We start from the raw sequence: 20,632 nt of genomic DNA on the forward strand, positions 1-20,632 counted from the left end.
CCCTCTAATGCTAAATATTGCAGCAGCAGTGGCAGAGACATCCAGGACAGTAAATGCCTGTGCTTGTTCTTTATGAGCACTTTGTGTGTAAACTTTACTTCAAGTATTCTTTGTCACATCGATAGTCAGTTTCACACCTTCTTTGTTTAAAAGGCGAGAATGACTCACCACAATATGAGCAGGTTTTGTCTGATTTAATCGTACTTTTTTCTGACACCTCTTTTTTAAAGTTGCCCACACTGTTCAAGACACATTTTTTCCAGGCAAAATAAGCGAGAAGCGAGCAAGAAAATGCAGCACATTTGCATTTGGCTCAGAGATATGCGCAAAAGCAAAGAGTTGGAAGATATTGCAGTATTGCGTTGGCGAGAAATGTTTCTCCTGTGAGGGAAAGAAAAGCAGAAGAGACCGAAGGAGGGCTCGCAGGAAGCACACCTGGTGCAGAAACGGCTTGTTTGGGGAAGACCTGCAGACAAATACTGCACTCCTTCCCAACTAGAAATGCCACGTTGGTCAGCGGCAGCTCGGATCACTGACTTGGAGGAGAAACTTCAGATGTTTTCAGAAGATTGCCAGAGAGCAAACAGGAAGTTCAGCTACTGATCTTGTGAATAAGCTTTAGCCTGCAGGATGGTTGATGCATGGCTTGGCTGTTTGTGGAGCTTTTTGCTGTATTTGTGGGATTATCTGTAGCCCTATAACCTTGGTCCCTCCACTGGAGTCTAAGCCTCTTAGAGGAATGAAATGGATGGCTGAATGGATTGATGCATCCCTCCCCCTTGTTCCCATCCATCTCACTTACAGGAAAACATGATGGGATAGCTATAAAATGTCTGTTAGTGGGTATCATCCCAAAAAACAACAACACAACAACCAATATCTTTCATGTTTTTTTTTCCAAATGTAATAAGAGGTTAATAGTTTGATCACCAGATTTGTGTGTAAACATGTAAAATAATGCATCAAAACTAATTTGACAACAATTTTACATCAATGATTTATTAATTCTTTACATAATTTATGAGCTAAAAGTAAGGCTCTGCAGCTCATCTCTGAGAGGATGTAATTAATGGAAGACATACTAATTAGTAGTAAAGACAAGCACAGCCGAGGCTGATGGGAATGTCATTAGTTTTGCAGGTTTTTATTAATTAAGCAATGTGACAAATTTAATTTTGATTTTACAGTAGTGTTAGATGAGAAGTCAGAGAAGCACCAAGTAATAAGAATTCATACTGAGTTGCACATAAACATCTGAAGCACATTCCAGGGACTTCAGCCCAGTACTTATTCATTCAAAGTGTGATCATAAAGGTTCTGGACGCCACCAATTTAAAAACATTTACCTGATTTAAATTTGGTCAGTCCCCTCATTCAAAGTCACCTCCTTGTGCACCTCTCGGCCACTTTCAGATGGTTTGCTGCTTTAAAATTTCTCCAAATTCTAAAACATCAAGTTTTGTATCAAACTGATTCAACTCTCATGCGGAGGATTAGCAGTGCTGATTTTAAGTTTTCAGGCCTGAATGTGGTGAGAAGGCTGACCAGGAGAAAGTGTGTGTGTGTGTGTGTGTGTGTGTGTGTGTGTGTGTGTGTGTGTGTGTGTGTGTGTGTGTGTGTGTGTGTGTGTGTGTGTGTGTGTGTGTGTGTGTGTATTTTCTTTATTGTCAACATTAATGAGGTTGTTCAGGAGTGTATGAGAAGAACATTTGGCAGATAAATGAAGAAAAAAACTGAGCTATGATGCTTTTGTGCGTCACTCAAAGAGAAAGAATGCAGCATCCACGGATCAGTCTAAAAATACTGGATAGGCTTTTCATGAGTGGATTCCTGGGAATTTTTGACTGCACCTCAATTATTTCAATTTGTACTCTTCTTAAAAATACTGAACATATTTTAAATGTGAAGATTTGTTTTTTTTTTCCCTGCATTATTTAGGTCCATATTGAACTTTTGCTTGGACAAAACCAGTCATTTCAAGCTGCCAATTTGGGCTGTATGAAATTGTATTGCCTCTAATTTCTGTTTTTTAAACTTAATTGAATAACTGCTGTAAATGATTTAATGACAAAAACACTTACTTTTATGTTTTGCTACCCGTATTTTTCCATTTAGATGTTGCTGTTCCCCGGCCAGCCGCCTTCCCAGTCTGGTCGATACTCTGTTTCCATGAGTGGAGAGCTGACCATCACGGATGTCCACCCCGAGGACTCTGGCTTTTATATCTGCCAGGCCATCAGTGTAGCAGGAAGTGTGTTGACCAAGGCACTGCTGGAGGTGGAGGGAGGTAAGACTGCAATACATTCAGTCACTTTTAAACCTGAGAGGTTTATTCTTTATTCTGCACCATCAGCTAATGAGGGGGAAATATATTAATTACTTAGTAGGTGCACAACAATAAAGCTCATACAGACAGAGACGGTACACAGTTAGAGACCCCATGCTGGATGAGCAATGAATTGAAGGCTTAATGTTTTCCCACAGGCAGCCTGTATGCACCAGATTTAAGCTTTTTTTCACTCTTTATACAGCCTATTGTTTTCTGCATACTAAGCATCTTAAGTATTTTTTACCCTTTGCTCTCCAGCTGCTGGCAACTTTATAATTGTCCTATCTGCAGGCCTTTTGTATGCCTTCCAAATGCTATACGTCTATCTTGACTTTTCTGCACTTAAAGCTAATTGGAGCAGGAATGACACCCCTAACATAATATTCTGCCTTTTCTTCACTCAAACTGGCAGGTCCTTCAGGTCGTATCCCGCCAATCATTCGCCAAGGCCCAGCCAATCAGACTGTATCTCGGGGTGCAACTGCACAACTGTATTGCCGTGTAAGTGGAGGTACCTCAGTCAAGATTTCATGGGAGAAGGACGGAGAGAGACTTCAAGGAAACACACCTCGACTGACCTTGATGGAAAATGGCACGTTGCAAATCTCAGATGTAAAGGTGTGTATGTGTCCGGGTGTGTGTGGAGGAGGCGTTTGTTGGAAAGGGCATGGAAAGAACGACTTCAGAAAGCCAGCTGCTATTAAATGGAAGGAAAAACAGTCTGTGCGAGTGATGGAAATTATAAAAAAAAACTGGAGAGAATAAAATACCCGTGTGATCTCTGATCATCTGTCACCTTCTCTGCAGCTCCCACAGTAACCTATTTCTTCCTCATCTCCATCAGAAATTCCATTTTTGTTTGCAAAATTAAGGTGAGTCTGAGTTAAAAAGACCAATCTCTCTAAGGCGGTGCATATCTCTCCAGTGTAATTATGTGCTCATGCGGTGTGTAATTGTAATGTTAATGAAGGTGCTTGTTTATAAATGCTAATGTGTTCTGCTTTGATGGAAGAGCAGTCAGAAGCCCCTTTGTGCTATAACCCAACCTGGAGGTCAGCAAGCTCGTGCAGGACAGAGAAAAAGCAGCATCATTTACATTAATTGACTGGCGATAGATGATTCATCATCTAACCGGCTTTTAATTAAATCTCCTGGATGGACTGTGCTTATTCATGTCCTCCTTCATCCTTTTTCCCAGCAGTGGTGCTCAGCAAACTTGGAGAATTAAGGTTTGGTCTGGTGCACCGCTGAGGCAGGGGAAATCTGCCATGCCAATGTGCTCAATGGAACAGAAGAGATGCATTAGTGTGGCATCAAGGGGTTGACAAAGGGGGGAAAAAACGGGGACACAGAGATGATGAGTGAGGGACTAAAAATATTTACCCTGCCGGTGCCCCTACCCACCATCAATATTTTAGCAGTAGTTGGAGTCATCTAAAGAAGTTCACCTGCCCACAAGCTGTGTGGTCTGTCAGCCAGAGGTCAACACTGCGGTGGATGATCTCATATGGTCTGACGATAGTTCCAGCAGACTGGCTCTCAGCCAAGATGGGGCTAGAGCGAACAGCAAGAGTATCAGTGAAACATGCAGGCACATACTGTACAGTTCATAATGTAAAAAGAAGGGCAGGTGGGGCATGGTGTCTCCTGGTGACAGTTTCTTAATAGGGATGAAGTGTGCATGGCTCACATTGCACAAACATGACTCTGCTCTCTATTGGGTTCAGTTTTACCTGAGCTTGAAGGTATACAAGCCCATTCTCTTTTAGGTGTGCGCTTATTTTTTTAATACAGAGCAAACTTTTAACTTGAATATTTTCTGGAAGTGCAGTAGCTTAAAACTGAACAACAGCTGCAAGCAGGTCTAGTTGTCAATGGTTGTCAGTGGCATTATCAGTGTTTTTATATTCACAATAATACAAATGTCTAGCAGCATCTGGAGAAAGGTGCTGGCTCCTGTGACAGAGGTGAAAAATATTAAAATTATCACCTTATTCTGCAGCTGCACTCAGCTCTGAAGAGATTTTTAATCTGTGTTAATTATTCCAGTCGTGTTATACTGCTCTCACCAATGCAGCACCAAATAAAACGCCTTCATATAAATGTTAACTTGCTCCATAAGTGATGGTTGCAGAAATCACAGAGAAGTGTGCTGCATGTGTTTTATAATATAATCTCTAAAATAACAATATGTCTGTGCTTGATTCTGATTTATCCAGGTTTAACTGCTATTGCAAGTTAAGTTTCCTCAAAAATGTCCAAGACAATTGATGGAAAAATAAACATTTATATTTTGGTACTAATTAGACTCAGCTGGTCCACTGGCACAATTGCTGTAATGATTTCCAGCAGCAGGTCAGCTCAACCCTAAAAAAAAACAGCACATTATGTGAGAAATATGGTGTTCACAATGAAAGAATAATTATATGAGTTTAAATGGAACGAGGACATTAATATTCTGTACATAATTAGAAAAAAACACAGTTGTTCGCAGAGCTTAGATTGGACATCATTATGAAATTTCATTTAAGCAGCTATCATTTGGAACAAATTATTACCTCAACTCAGAGAGCATTTAAGTGTGCAGGTGGGCTCAGCTAGGAAGTCCTGGAGACTGCGGTTTGTGCCTGTTAAATTTTCATCCACTTTGGTTTTCATCGGCTGTTTGGTTAGTTTTAGGCACCATCTACACAGTTAGGCTTAGGAAATGTTTGTGAGACCAAAGAACACCGAAACAATGGAGGTTTTGACTACATGGCAGCATTTAACACTATGGGATTACAATGATCGCACTGACCTGTAAAATAATCTTATTAACCTCGAGTAATCCTAAACAAAAACAAAAACAGCCCTTCCTGATGCAACCCCACAAAGATTTGTGTCTCCTCCCAAAATCGAAACAGGGATTTTTGGCTTGTTGGGTGAATGTGTAAAGCACTGCTGCATGGAGCCAACATGCAACAAAATCTATAATTCATTAAATAATTTTTCATTACATAAGCAAATAAACAATATCATTAGATTAGTAATGATCAGCACTCATTATTAATAATAATTTAGTTGTGATGTAAAATTGGTAATTGCTAAAGTTATTAAAGCTACAGTTACTTTCGGCTGCTCCCTCATTCATAAAGGGTCGCCACAGCGGGTAGCTCATATTTGATTTGGCAGATTTTCGCGCCAGATGCTCCTCCTGACGAAACCCCAGAGGGATTTGTCTCTCCTCCCAGGAGGTGACACAGCAACTAAAGTTGCATTAACTATCAACTTATTATTTATTGAAGATTAATATTTTTCACTGTGACATAGGTGAATATGTACTGCTCAAAAAAAAAAAAAATTACGGGCCATACTGTAAGTCAACGATCGGCTCTCGATGAGTTAAATATTCAAGTTGAACATTTTTACTTACATGCGGTGTTTAACTAATTCATTAGATCACCACCCAAAGTAAGGTTTTTATTCCTTAAGCAAAGTGAAAAATCGAATTTTGATCTTATGGCGGTGTTAGCTGAGACGTCAGAGGAGCACCAAATAATTTACTTATGTTTCTGGTTAATCCACCATGCTCAAGTTCTTCAATCAAAACGATATTTTTAATGCTAAAATATAATTATAGTTGTTATCCATGGATTTTCAAATTTACTCTTTTACAAAAAAGCAGAAAAAAAATGTAAAGCACATTATTATTTTCTGTTTAAGATGCCAAATTACAGTTATTTACTTTCATTTCTAAACAGAGTAGGTTAGTTTTGGTGGTTGAATGTTATGTTTTATTAATGCTTGACTGAAATATTTGTGTTGTTGTCTTTATGACAGGTGGTCTAATAAATTTGTTAAACACTGTGTAATATGCAGTGGAAGCTAAAATCATCAAACCCCTTGAGGACTGGATTCAAAATCACACCAACAATCAAAGTTAAAACTGTTCAAGTCTTTCCTTTTAAGCTGGCGTAGTTTAACAAGGAGCGCTCATTTGGAAGAATTGAATTACAGATGATTACAGATCTTCCTTATTGAACTTAAGCATAATCTTCAGTACAGTTAGAGTTTGCTGTCTGGAAGCTCATCACTTCCTTCAGTGGTATTACATATAGAAACAGGGGAGTGATGAGCGTGGATCACCCTTAAAGCCTCCAGGTGGATGCTGGGGTGGTGAAGGGGTTGAAAGAGCATGTAAGGGTGCAGGGCAGCAGCAGTAGTGGCACGGCAAATTTTTACAGCTTAAACAAACCAGTCTGGGAGGGATTTCAGCTCAAGCTGACTGCCTGAACTAGCTCACAGGCTTAGCTGCTTTATTTTGGATTTACTTAATGAATATGGCTACATCCCACCTTATGTGTAAAAGCTTAAACTTCAAAATAACTATTCCTCGACCTGTCAGAAAAGTGTTGTGGAGCAGAAATATGAAGTGAAAATTTGCACAAATCTCTGAAAAAAGTAGAGCTGCTTGCAGCATTCATTGTCGTAGCATCTTTTCTGATGTCTGTCTCAAACGGCGACTGCTGTTTAACAGGACACGGATTCAGGGATGTACACGTGCGTGGTATCCAGCCCCACAGGAGAGTCGAGCTGGAGTGGGATGCTGACTGTCAGAGGTACTCAGACTAAAACTCGCCACACTCTCTCTGTCTATTACACTTCACACTCTGTCACTCTCACACTACACCTCCGTGCCCAAGAAACTACACAGTCTGCCAGTGTTCCTCATAGGAGCACAATCTGTAGCCTCAAAATGATAAAGTACACTCCAGTTTGAGCCAAAATGTTGATCAGACTCAACCCACTGATGTGATGCAATTATGTTTTTTTTTTTTTTGTGTGTTTGTTCTTTCTCATGTTTTTGTAATCAAAGATGGAGGATCTACAGTGTCCAGAGTTTCTGAGTTCATCCAGCTTCCAGGACCTCCGCAGAAGCCGATCATAACAGAGGTGACCAAGAACACAGTCACCCTCACCTGGCAGTCCAATCCACATGAAGGCGGGGCCGCTGTCACCTCCTACATTATAGAAGCCTTCAGGTAAATTTTCAGCTCAGGATAACTATGATTCAGTAATTTGTAAATATGTCACGTTTGTAAAATTGTCAATAATTTTACCATGGAAAGGAAACACTCATCCTAAATTAAATTAGTTTTTCCCCAGAAATTAATTCTAAATTCTTTTTAAGTGTGAGCTAAAGTGTTTCCTTCTCATCCAGTGGTAGACAAACTGAGGCCAGAGGAGCAAATCTGGTCTTCCAAAAACAATTTAAATCCTCATAAGGAGAATCGATTTTTTTTTAAAGAGTTTCTGTTAAATCATTTACATAATGTGTGATAATATTTTCTGTTGTAACAGTATATGTGAGAGGCTTTTGTAAATTGTAAATTTTGTAACATAAAAGAAAGATTTGAACGGGCTCCTGTAGCTGCGTCTGCATTCAAATACAATCCTGAAACAACTGAAAGTGGAACAACAAAATATTTTCTTTGCTGCTTTGTTCTTTTTTTTTTTTGTTTGAGGAGGGCAGGTGGAACATTTTTGAGTTTTGGTTTGCAGCTGTTACACGTGACGAGGTCTGATCTACTGTAAATAAAGGTGTAAAGAGATACAAATAACAACACAGGCTGTGTACGTGTTGAAATGCAAGTTATTCATGTTTATCATTTTAATGGTGGCTTTAATGAATAATAAGCAGTGAATTATTATTTAATCATGCAAAATAAGGGAGACAAATATAGAGTAAAGGCAAAACCAAAGCCCTGTCCAAATAGCAAAAATAGAGATTCTTTCTCCTGCATGTCTCCCTTTTCTGTTTTATTCCTGACATTTTATTTTATGTAGGTTTGAACCCTCATTAGGGAGTCTTCTGCTTAACCCATTGCACCTCCAGGTCTTGCTTCTCTCATAGACATTTTCCCTCTTTGTACCCTTGAAAGCCTGAAATCAGAGGACTGGCAGGAATCCTGTTCACTCCCAGACTTCTTGAAAAAAAATGCTAAAAGGTTATTTTGGATTTTGTTTTGTTTTTTTTTGTCCAGTGATGGCAACAACATGTTGCCTTCCTGAGGTCAGGTCCATATTGGGTCAGAATGTCGTTAATAAAAGATGGAAAAAGATCATGAAATCCTTGAACCATGAATTACATAACAGAAAAATTCAAAAGCCAAAATCATTTCAAAAGAAACCCAAAAAATCCTGAATTAAAAAATAAATCAAAAAGTCTCTCTGTCATGAGATGGTGTGTTGTGGAGATGAGTACCCAACTGCAGATATGCAGAGGCAGATTGAGGTAAATGAAAAGTGAGCTTTTTATTGTGATGGAAGGAGTACATAGAATGAGACACATAAAATACTACAGCGAACTGATAACTATAAACTATAAAGTAAAATGGGAAGTGTGATGACAAAACAGGTAAAAACAGACATGAACTGAACACAGGAGACTTGACACAAGAGGGAGAAATAAACTGTAAAGCAATGGGGAACTAGGAACAAACTAAGTACACTAAAGCAAAAACACATGAAACAATATAAACATTAAACAAACCAAGAACCAATAGAATATTTAAACAACAAGAAATTTCATAAACGCTGGGAAACTGACCTGGAACCACGACAGTACCCCCTCTCCCCCAAAGAGCCAGCTCCAGACAGAGCAGGAGCACAAGAGTCCAAAAACACAACAGTTTCAGGGGGTCTACCCTGTCCCGGGGTGAGACGAGGAGAGTGTCCAAGCATGGAGACTGAGCAGTTCTGGGGGCCCATTTTCAGAGGTGGCCAAATCAACTTCTACTTCATTTTCTTCTTTCGTCTTCACCTTTGGGGATCCTCTGCCTCAATCTCACCCTATCCCCAGCATCCTCCTCTGTCACACCAACCCTCTGTATGTCCTCCTTCGTTACATCCATTAATCTTCTCTATGGTCTTCCTCTATTCCTCCTGCCTGCCAGCTCCATCTTTGACTGCCTTTGTCTAATATATCCACTGTCCCTCCTCTGCACATGTCCAAACTATCTCAACATTGATTCTCTAACTATGTCTCCAAACCACTCAACCTGAACTATCCCTCTGATATACACATTTCTAATCCTGTCCATCCTGGTCACTCCCAACAGAAATTTTCAAGTCTCCCACCTCCAGCTCTGCCTGCTCTCTTTTTGTCATTGCCACCATCTCCAAACCATGCAGGTCTCACCAACATCTTGTAAACCTTCCCATTCACTCTTGCTGCTATCCTTCTGTCACAAATAACTTTTAAAAAATATATTTCATCTGTATTTTTTTTGTATGAGGCTCAAAGGGATGTCAGTGCAAATGGGAGGAGGCCATCATTTGGACAATGACACTATTTTTTCTGTAATTTTGCCTCTGTTTGCCACCACAGTGCAGACTTCCAGCTTCAATTCAATGGGATTCACAAAAGTACTGCATTAACTGTTTAGAAATGAGGCCCCAATTTTTAGAGACTGGATAATTTACTGACAAGCATATTCACGGCCACATGAGACCTGTTCCCTTGTTATTCCATGAAAAATTAAACTGTTAAAAGATCTGGAATTGATTCCAAGTAAAAAATTTACATTTGGTAGTTTTCACTGAAACTATCAGTATGAGATCCAAAGAGATGTTTTTTAATAAAACAAAAACAAAAACAAAACAAAAAAACAACAACGTAAAAGCTTTAGGTGTGGCCAAATCAACCATCTGATACATTCTTAAAAAGAATGAATGAACTGGCCAGCTCAGCAATGCCAGAAGGCCTGAAAGGCAACTAAAGTCCATGATCACAGAATTATTCCCATGGCTAAAACAAAGGTAGGCGCATCTTTATCAAGGTTGACAATCAAAAGATACCTTTATGAAATACAGAGGGCTTTACAACACGGTGCAAACCAGTGGTTACGCTCAAGAACAGAAAACATCTAAAAGAGCCTGCACAGTTCTAGAAACTGTCATGTGTGAGAGGTGTGTCGAGCAGGGTGGACGCAAAAGCAGAACTCGACAACAAAACTGAGTGCAGATGTTGACTTCATTCTGAATAATCCAAAATATAAGCACAAAAGGCGAGGAGCATATAAACAAAACTTAAACCGACAGGAAAACTGGAACAAAACCACACCTCCATGAGGAAGGACACGACAGAGAACAGAACAAACAAAAATAAAATACACACAGGAGGTAATAATGGGGGAAAGGGAACAGCTGGGGAACACAGGGCACAGAAGAACAGAAACTAACTAATTAAACAAGGGAAGCAAAACTAAACACAACACACAGGGAACACCGGACTGTCAAACTAAAACAGGAAGTAACCAAACAAGACACAAACGCAGACTAAACGCAACACGGGGAATATAATAGACAAGAGAACAGGGATAAGCAGACACTGGAACACAGCGACACGGGAAGACGGGAACAACAGGAAACAATGACCAGGCTAAACACAAACTGAGAATCTAAACGATGAGAAAACTAATAAACATAATCAGAGATATAACAAAACTCATGACTCATGACAGAAACCAAGACAAACTTATACAAGAATGATGGGAAGAGGAAAGTATCAAGAATGAGAGAAACCGGTCACGATCCAAAGCATACCACATCATCTGTCCAACATGGTGGAGGCAATGTTACGGCATGAGCATGTATGGCTGCCAGTGGAACCAGCTCACTAGTGTTTATTGAAGACGTGACTGCTGATAGAAGCAGCAGGATGAATCCTGAAGTGTATACTCAGATTCAGCAAAATGCTGCAAAACTGGTTGGATGGAGGAGTGGGATACTCTCTGATTCTTTTAGTTACTGAAGACAAGACTGAATGAGACCCACAAACAAGGAGGAAGTGAAGGTATCTGAATAAAACAAACCTTAATTCTTTTTTTTTTTTTTTTTTTTTTAATTTTATGTATTTAATTTTCACCTTCATTTACTGTCTCTCTGATATAAAGTTCAACAGACAGCTTCCACTTAACTTTCCACCCTTGTTAAAGGTCTCACTGTCTGACTGACTCTTCCCAGATAATGAAGTCTTCTTCATTTAGACTCATTAGACTTTGGAAATGACTCATCTCTGCCTGAGGGAGAGACACTTCTGTTAAGCAACGCTGAGAAGTAAAACAGCAAGACTCACTGCGTCAGTGTTTAGCCATGGTTTTCCAAGGAGGGCCATAGAAGCCCTAACAACCAACCAGAGGTCTTAGCGAGACAGGCAGAGAGAAAGAGAAGACAATTACTGCAGTGGTCAGCTTGGCAGCTCTGTCCTGTCCTGGGGCAATGGCAGGAGGGGATGGGAGCCAAGTTGGAGAGTTCACTCATTATAGAAGCAGGATAGGGGGTACAGAAAGCGTGTCCAGGCACAAACACGCACACACATGTGCATGCATATATTTCTTTCTGTGCAGAAAGAAAGCTCTGCTTTTTTTTTTCACAAAAAAAAAGCCCTAAAAAAAACCAAAACAAACAACCCCCCAGAAATATGACTCTTAAATGGAAAAATTGTTTCTCTGGAGAAAATTTGTTGAGAAAAGAGGCGCTGATGAAAGGAAAAAAGCTACGACCTGCCCGATGTAATTGCCTTGCCATTTCCTCCTCCATGGAGTTGAGGAAAATGTTAAACCGTGCTCATGCTGCTTGATAGTGCCCGTACCTGCACAGCATAAAGCTGTTGTATCCTCTCTGGGCTCATTCGGAAGTCATCATCATAACCTGCTGCAATTAAAGAAGGAATAAAACTTTGTTAGCAAGCTGAGAGAAGAAGCTATGTGTGTGTGTGTTTTTAAAATGAACAGAAACTCGTGGATCCAAGAAGCGACTGGTGATTTCTTTAATTTGTTTGCTCATTCAACAGAGGCTGCTAAAATATTTGTTGTGCACATGCCTGCTGAGCATCATGCAAAAATGATTGATATCTGTTCATTTAATATGAGGCTACAGCCAGAAGAAGATTAGCACTGATTTGCATTAAGACTGTGGTGTCATTTTGTATACTTTAGGTTTTTTGGGGAGCTTAAATAAGTCATTCACTGTTTTCCATTTCAGTGGCACAGAGGGAGGTTGGAGCCTATCCCAGCTGTCACTGGGTGATAGTTGGGATACACCCTGGGCAGATCACCAGTGAATCATAGGATTAACACATAGGCACATACAAGCCTTCACACTCATACTTACAGCCAATTTGGAATCAACAATTAACCTGAAATGCATGTCTTTCGGCTGTGGGAGAAAGCTGGAGTAGGTACAGTAGGTGCTGGGAGGACATGCAAACTACACAGAAAGGCCCCATTTGGCTGGCAGATTCAAACCCAGAACCTTCTTCCTGTGAGGCATCAGTGCTAGCCACTGCAGAGCTGTGCTGTGTTTTGCTGCCTCTAAGGAATACACTTATAGCCATCTTGTTATTCATGCCTTCCTAGCACCAGGATGAACCCCCTTTTGCACTCAGAACTACCTTAAGTCTTCATAGCACAGATTCAACAAGGCACTGGAAACATTCCTCAGAGATTTTGGTCTGTATTGACATGATAGCATCACACAGTTCCCGCAGGTTTGTCAGCCGCACATCCATGGTGTGAATCTCCTATTCCACCACATCCCAGGCTTCTCATGGCTGCTTCCTGCTGGACATGGTCAGCAACACTACTCAGGTACCCTGCAGTGTTTAAGCAATGCTCAGTTGGTACTTCGGGGCCCACAATGTGCAAAGCAAATATCCCCCATATTATTGCAAGGCCACCAGCCTGAACTATTGATACAAGACAGGATGGATCCATGCTTTTATGTTGTTTAGTCAAATTCTGACCCTGCCTTCTGAATATTGCAGCAAAGCTTGAAACTCATCAGACCAGACAATGTCCAATTTTGTTTGTCTAATTCAGTTTCTAATTCAGCTTTTCTGCTGTTGTAGCCCTTCTGCTTCTAGATTCAGTGATGCTCTTCTGCGTACTTGCCAAGAGAGTTGCCTTCCTATCAGCAGCCTGGCCATTCCCCTCTCATCAGTGACATCAACAAGACATTTTCACCCAGAAAACTGCCACTCACTGGACATTTACTCTATTTTTTGGACCATTCTCTGTAAACCTTTGAGATGGTTGTGTGGGAAAATCCCAGTATCAGCAGTTTCTGAAATACTCAGACCAGCACATCTGGCACCAACCAGATTCAGTATTACTATATTCAGTCACTTAAATCATCTTTCTTCCCCACCTTTCTGATGCTCCAATTGAACTTTTGCAGGTCATCTTGACTGTGTCTACATGCCTAAATGCATTGACTTGCTGCTTTGTGATTGGCTGATTAGATATTTTTGAGAACAAGCAGTTGAACAGGTGTACCCAATGAAGTGAGTGTATATCAAAATAAAATTACAGAAAAACTCCTGGCTGCTCATTACCCTGGAAAAGTAGGAAATTCTCATTCTCTAATGGTTTATCCATTATTGTTATTTTGTTATTTAGTGAGCTTTTCAGATGCTGGTAGGTGGATTTTGTTACCGCTCGGCCTGGCAAATTTAGCCTTTACCCTCTTTTTCTAGTCTCTTTGCAAAGCTTCATAGGTGTCAGACAGATTTTTTTTATTATTAATATTCTTATATAACTCACAGCAAGAATGCATGACCCTGAAACTGTTGCTTAAATTGCTAAGTTAATTTAAAAAAAACATTTTAACAGTGAGGAAATTAATGACTGGTAGTTTCAGTCTTCAGCAAAAAAAAAAAAAAAAATTTTGATTTAATTTTTTTTCAAAATGCTCTTTCATATCAAAATTGATTTATGATGTTTTTGTTACCAATGTCTGACCAAAGAAGTTCTCATTTAATTTAGAGAGAAAAGGGTGACTATGGTAACCACAGATGCCATATTACTTAAGTATGTAAAATTCAGATCTCTCCTGACACTGGCTGCTCTACTTTCATCTGTCTGTGCAATTAGGGCATGAGCAGAAGAGTTGTGATCAAACCATTACCTTGTTATCTCATGGTAACACGACAGATGACGAGAGTAAAAAGAAGCATCTCTTGAAACTGTTTATTGTAGTCCCCGTGCCAACTTTATATATGGTTATCGGAGTTCTTTTTAAGGCAGCAAACACACTCCTGATAAAGATTTGATTTACCCTTTAAGTCATGTTCAGATCCACTTGTTTTTATCACATTCACTCACTGTAACAGTCAGATCTTGATCACAAGAAACTCAGTTTTAAGTTAGTGAATGTTTCGTCCTCTTCTCTGTGAAACTGTCCATCCTACAGCCAATCAGTGGGCAGTACCTGGCAGACCGTAGCGGACCACGTGAAGCAGGAAAGGCACACTGTTGTCGGACTCTTCCCCAACACCGTTTATCTCTTCATTGTCAGAGCAGTCAACTCCTATGGCCTCAGTGACCCCAGTCCAATCTCTGAGCCTGTCAGGACACAGGGTGAGTTACATAAGAGAGAAAAAAAAAATCCTTTTTGATAATATTTTTCATTATATGAGATGCACAGTTCAGTCTTAGTTTCAGTTTCCATTTTTGAAGCAGTAAATTTAAGATACTGGATGTAGAGCTGAGGCGGAGATAATGTGCTACATGGCCTGGAAAAAAACTTGCTTTGCATGTGCAGTCTCAAAACTAATTGCTTTCTCAGTGTGCTGCTCTTCTGCCAGGAGCAATGTTGAATTTCATCAAAAAAGTTGTTTCCTTGTTTTGCTGAATTTCTGTTATTCAGCTGTTTTGTTTTCATTTTGTCAGCCTGGACTGAATAGATTTCTCTGCTGTTTTAGACGGGAGTCCGACAGAACAGGGCGTGGACCACAGACAGGTGCAGAGGGAGCTGGGAGAGGTGTCTGTCTACCTGCAGAAGCCAGTGGTTCTGTCTCCTACGAGCGCCAAGATTTCTTGGACTGTGAGATTAATACTGATTGGTTTTACTTTTCAAAGTCAGCTTTTAGTGTGCGGAGGACACGCTAATCTCCAAACATTAACTTCTGAAACTCAGCTCAGCATTCTATGACACAAACGGATCAGCGTGTACAAAACCAGCTGGTGATGCTTCTCTGCTTTTGCTAACTGATTTGAATGTGAATCCATTTTTTTTGTGCTTTTTGTCTTGCCACTTTTTTTAGGTGGCCCGTCAGTCACGGTACATTCAGGGTTACCGCATATTTTATCGAACAATTGGCAGCTCCTGGTTGGTCCAAGATGTGGAGGCCACGTCTGACTATAGTACCATCATAGCAGACCTGCACAGTGGCACAGAGTACGAGGTCAAGATACGGCCTTACTTCAATGAGTTACAAGGACATGACAGCCTCATGGTTCTGCTGCGTACCCCTGAGGAGGGTAAGAAATGCTTTTTAATAACCAAATCATTAGCAAGTAAAGCTGAGTAATTACAGTACTGTGTAAAAGTCTTTTGCTTCCAAGCAGTCAGACTTTGTTGCAATATTTCTAACGTGGTTTTGAGCACTAGTTCCCCAGGCTTTCTGAAGGTCTTTCACAGGTTTTCTTTGGACACTGGCTGCTTTCTTCCCAGTCCAGACCTTGTACCTGATCATTTTCTGTACAATGTTTTCTTTTTCTTTGTTAGGCCACTGAACACTGACCTGTGAATCATTCAAGCATAAAAAGGCACCTAACTTGATTGTATCTAGACCCAACAGAAAAGTCAGCAAAGAGTTTTAAATGGTATCTTTAAGCTTTTTGTTACTAGCAGCCTGTCACAAAAACACATCATTTGGCCCCATTTCTTTATGCCAAAGATAAAATTTTTTTTTACACCAACAAAGTGATTCCAAAAAAGCTGTTAGCTGAAAACTTGGCATACCTCGATATGGTGTGCAGTGTTCTTAAAAAATTGAGGAAACTGGACAAGTGGAAGACAAAAGAATAAGTGTCAGGCCTAAAAACTATCTGCAACAGATGAACAGTATCTAAAAGTCATGTCCTTAAGAAATAGGGAAAAAAAACCCAGCAAAGATATGACACAGGAACCAAGAGATGCATCTGGTCCTTCAGTTGATGCATCTACTGTTCACTCACTTAAAGAAATTACAGGAAAGCTTTCCTGAGAGAGTTCAGGTTGTGCTGAAATATTGATTTTCAAGCTCATTAGAATTGTACAAACTCCATTTTTGCCTTATATACCGTATTTCCCTGTACAGTATGTTTGCACCTATTTCCCATTTTCCTGGCAAAATATAAAGAAATGAGGGGTGACTCGAGACTTTTGCACACTACTGAGATAACAATTGCATTCATTTTTTTTTCTTTACAGTCAATGTGAAGCCCCAGCCAGCAGCTTAGCTTAGTATACAAACAAAGCAACAGTTAGCCTGGAATCTAAAGCTCATAAATAAAATAAAAACTGTTTTCATAAAACTTTATATTATGTTAATTTATAAGCTTTAGATGTTTTTTGTCTTTCGTCTTTAGATAAAGCGCGGCCTCTTTCTGCTTGTTTCCAGCCTTAGTTGAGCAAAGCAAACAGTAACTGCCAAGAAATTAAAATAACACGCTGAATATCCCTTTAAATGTTCAGTGATTTCAAAACTAGTATTAAACCTCCTTAATTTATTAATAACCATGACATTTTGTAAGATAAAGACACTGTTAGTGCGTTTAAATGAGTAATTAAGGGGTTTTTATTTTGGTTTAACTGGAGCTTTTCTTTCAAGTTCTTCAATTTTCTGTAAAATTAGTACCAAATCATATCTATTCTCTGCAGGAAATTATTCAGGAATGATGGACCTGCAAACAGAGCCTTATCATAACTCTGGTATGTATTAATAATTATGGTAATATCTCATTTCTGTTTGCAGTTTTGAGTGCCCCTCCACAGGCTGTGTCAGTGGTGCAGCTCACCAACAACACCAGTATCAGTGTGTCCTGGGAGCCGCCACCCCATAATATTCAAGGTGGCATAATTCGGGAGTACAAGGTGAGGACACATTTGACTGTTTGTCTTCTTCTTCTCTGGTATTCATTTCTGTTGTAAAGATTGTCAGTCAGTGAATAAAGTGGAGCTAAATTGTTCTTTTCATTTGCATTTTTTCAGGCATTACTCAGTGTTGTCCAGGTTTGGTTGTTATGTTTGGATTCTTACACAGATTTTAATGGACAATAAGTAATTAGTCACTGCCTTTTATGTGCAGCCAGCACAGCGATGCTGCTCGGTTTTGTCATCAGATTCTCGGCTGAACACTCAGTGTCCCCGTCATCTGTTTGCTCTGTGAAAAAACACAGAGTTCTCATTATCTGTCTTTTAGAATGAGCACAACACTGATTACTAATCGTCAGGCAGCTTATCCGGGGAAAGGGGGGGGGGGTCAACATAGAACATGGGGTACTATTGTTTTGATTTCTTCTCGCTATCTTGTGTCTACACGTAGGGAGTTATGAGTCTGATCGTGAAAATCCAGATTCTTTTGAATGTGTGACGGCTCATCAGCCAAAGGCAGGGATCACACTTAATCCCCTTAAATATTTCAATTTCTGAGAAATGCACCCAATATTTTTGTTCCAGCCCTCAAAGGCTGATGTGGAAAAAAAAAAATATTGCATGATATTACATGACACATTTTCATTACAACACCCTGTGTCTTCATCACAGATGCTCTACAAGAGATTTAGAATAAATAAAAGGTTTACTCACTGTAGAAGAATGCAGACTGGTGTGGGGATTATAGCAGAGGTGGTGAAGATTTTACATACTGAGCACTCCTTGTGCTTATATTTTTACATCTTATAGACTGCACACTTGTAACATTGTAGAGCAACCACTACTTTTACTTAATTTCACCATTTCTTCTGCTAACATGTATGACCTCACATGTGAGAGTTGCCTAAACTTTGGAAACCTTTAACTCTGGTGTCGATCAGGTCTGGTGTCTGGGCAGCGGCGTGGAGCAGGAGAACCAGATAAACCGAACTGTGGATGGAGCAGTTCTGTCCATCCTGCTGACGGGCCTGCTGCCTGAAGTCCATTATACCGTGGTGGTGGCTGCTGTCACCAGCCTGGGTGTGGGCGCTCAAAGCCCGCCTGTCAGCCTGCTCCTCAGTGAGTCACTCAAACTGTTACAGTTACTACACATGCAGAAATATGCCAAGATGCACTCTGCAAGCTGAGTTTACCACATGTAAAATCTGTATGTGGAGAGTTGACTGTGCTGCGTGAATAGGATTAAAGCTGGTGCATCATCAGCACTTATGTTTGGAGGATGGAGGCTCGTCACGAATTCAAAGTAGAGTCAGTAGTTTTGATTGCATAATAAGTTTGGCATTTATTTACTTTAGTTTGGTATCTCTGTGGCTCTGCTTTTAGAATTTACCTGGCTATGTCAGTCACATAGTCAGAGAAAATGTGTTGCTTCCAGAGAACACGTGTTGCTACCAGTGTTCTCTGAAATCGTTTTCTTTTAATTGGAAAAATTGGAAATTTACACATTTGTTTCCTTACTAAAAGTTAGATGAGATGAGAGATGGTCTTGTTTAATCTGACTGTAAAAACACAATACTAAAGAAATAGTGTGCAATGAACTTGCAATCTTGTTGCCTTTGAAATAGTTTATTTGAAGGCGTTAAGTAGATGATAAGTCAGTTCAGCTATCACTTAGCTATCTGTTTGCAAAGAATGGGACTAAGTTGGTAATTACATGCAATCTGTAGCGATTAGCAATGACGAATTGGTGAAAATTTCAAATCTGTTGCCGTCTGTTGCAAATCTGCTGCTGCCTATTTGCACAAAGATTCACGTTAACTACTTTTCAGAGTCCAGCCTGAACTTCACAGATTTGAAACAGAAATTCAGAAGTTCCGCCACAAATACTGATGTTGCTGTAGGACTGCGATTTAACTGCAAAATGACAGGACTCATGTCGGAGGCTCAGCAACCTTTGCTTTTATATAGAAATATGACCGAGTACAACAAGCTGGCAACCAGTTGAGATGAGTCCCCTGTTGTTTATGAATTGTGCTCATCTGCACAGACTGACTCAGATTGATTGCAATGTGTTGGCAATCTGTCAGTGTTTATAAATTAAATGGCAGTTATTTGCAAACCTTTACCAGTGTGTCTGAAAGTGATTGCAGTCAGTCCAAGTTGGATTGCAATTGTTTGGAGACAGGTTGCCTCCCATCTGGCCACCTGGCAACCTGCCTCGTAAAAGGCAGAGACAGAGGTCGCTAACCAGTTGGTCGTCACAGCTACTTGCAGTTGATTGCTAATTGCTGGGCAACCACTGATACATATATATATATATATATATATATATATATATATATATATATATATATATATATATATATATATATATATATATATATATATATATATATATATATATATATATATATATATATATATATATATATATTTTTTTTTTTTTTTTCTTTTAAATAATTAATTAATTTTTTTAATTTCTAGTCACAAGGAGTTTGCTGTCCTATTTTCAATCTAGTGTAACTGAGCCATTACAAGAGGGTGTTGAGAATAACTGGAACATGCTAAGCTAAACTGCCTGCAGGTAGCAACTTTATACCTGGTGTTACTTTGGTGTCACATCCCTCCCTTAAAATCTCGTGTGTCAGTTCGGGCACTCCTAATGCATGTCAGTGGAGACAGGAAGTCAGTCTACAAATAAAATCAATATAACTTTCTTCTTTTAAAACCAGATGCTTTGTTTTAGTCTGTACTTCGGAGTCACCTCTAACCCTCCGATTGTTTCCTGATCCCTCTGACTGTGCTGCCCCATTTAAAAAAAAAAAAAACTCCCTTGGAAAGTGGAAATGCCAGCACTATTAGACTGTTGTTACTTAATCTGAATGATATATGTTGGCACAAAATAATTTAAAAAGCTTATTTTTTCCCCGTAGTGAAGTGACTGACAGCTCTCTGCTTTTTCTTTGTATCATGTGACTGCATTAACTAGACTGCTTTGCTTTCAGCTCCCCCGCTTGAGAAGACTTCAACGACCGTGAAAAAGGGCGGTGACCTCAGCATAGCAGAGCAGATCACAAGTGTCATCCGCCAGCCGGCCTTCATCGCTGGGCTGGGTGTGGCTGCATGGTTGGTGCTGATGGGCTTCAGTGGATGGCTGTACTATCGCCACCGCAGGAGGAAGCAGCTGGGACACTATACCACATCCTTTGCATATACCCCGGCAGGTAAGTGGGAGGCGGGGAAGGGAAGATTAACTATGACTGCCTGCCTTAGGTGGGTTTAAGCATAGAAAGAAAAATGGTAAAAGGTAAAAGAGGTTGTCGTCACAGGACTCGAGATGATTTGATGCACTTTGTCACAGCCTACTCGCTATGTAAGGGAGACATAAGAGAAAAAAAAGGC

At 39.9% G+C, this 20,632-nt stretch overlaps 1 protein-coding gene across 1 annotated transcript in view; it reads left to right on the forward strand.

The window, feature by feature from the left end:
• Positions 1-20,632, forward strand: part of LOC115790665 (roundabout homolog 2) — a 70,349-nt gene that overhangs the window by 41,174 nt on the left and 8,543 nt on the right. The window contains exons 8-17 of the mRNA XM_030744536.1: positions 2,116-2,287; positions 2,742-2,947; positions 6,846-6,927; positions 7,185-7,350; positions 14,564-14,730; positions 15,075-15,196; positions 15,417-15,633; positions 17,112-17,230; positions 18,172-18,349; positions 20,236-20,454. Of these exons, the coding sequence (XP_030600396.1) occupies positions 2,116-2,287; positions 2,742-2,947; positions 6,846-6,927; positions 7,185-7,350; positions 14,564-14,730; positions 15,075-15,196; positions 15,417-15,633; positions 17,112-17,230; positions 18,172-18,349; positions 20,236-20,454 (1,648 nt within the window). The remainder of the gene's footprint in view (positions 1-2,115; positions 2,288-2,741; positions 2,948-6,845; positions 6,928-7,184; positions 7,351-14,563; positions 14,731-15,074; positions 15,197-15,416; positions 15,634-17,111; positions 17,231-18,171; positions 18,350-20,235; positions 20,455-20,632) is intronic.

The sequence above is a fragment of the Archocentrus centrarchus genome, chromosome 13, assembly GCF_007364275.1.
Source record: "Archocentrus centrarchus isolate MPI-CPG fArcCen1 chromosome 13, fArcCen1, whole genome shotgun sequence".
Taxonomy (NCBI): Eukaryota; Metazoa; Chordata; class Actinopteri; order Cichliformes; family Cichlidae; genus Archocentrus; species Archocentrus centrarchus.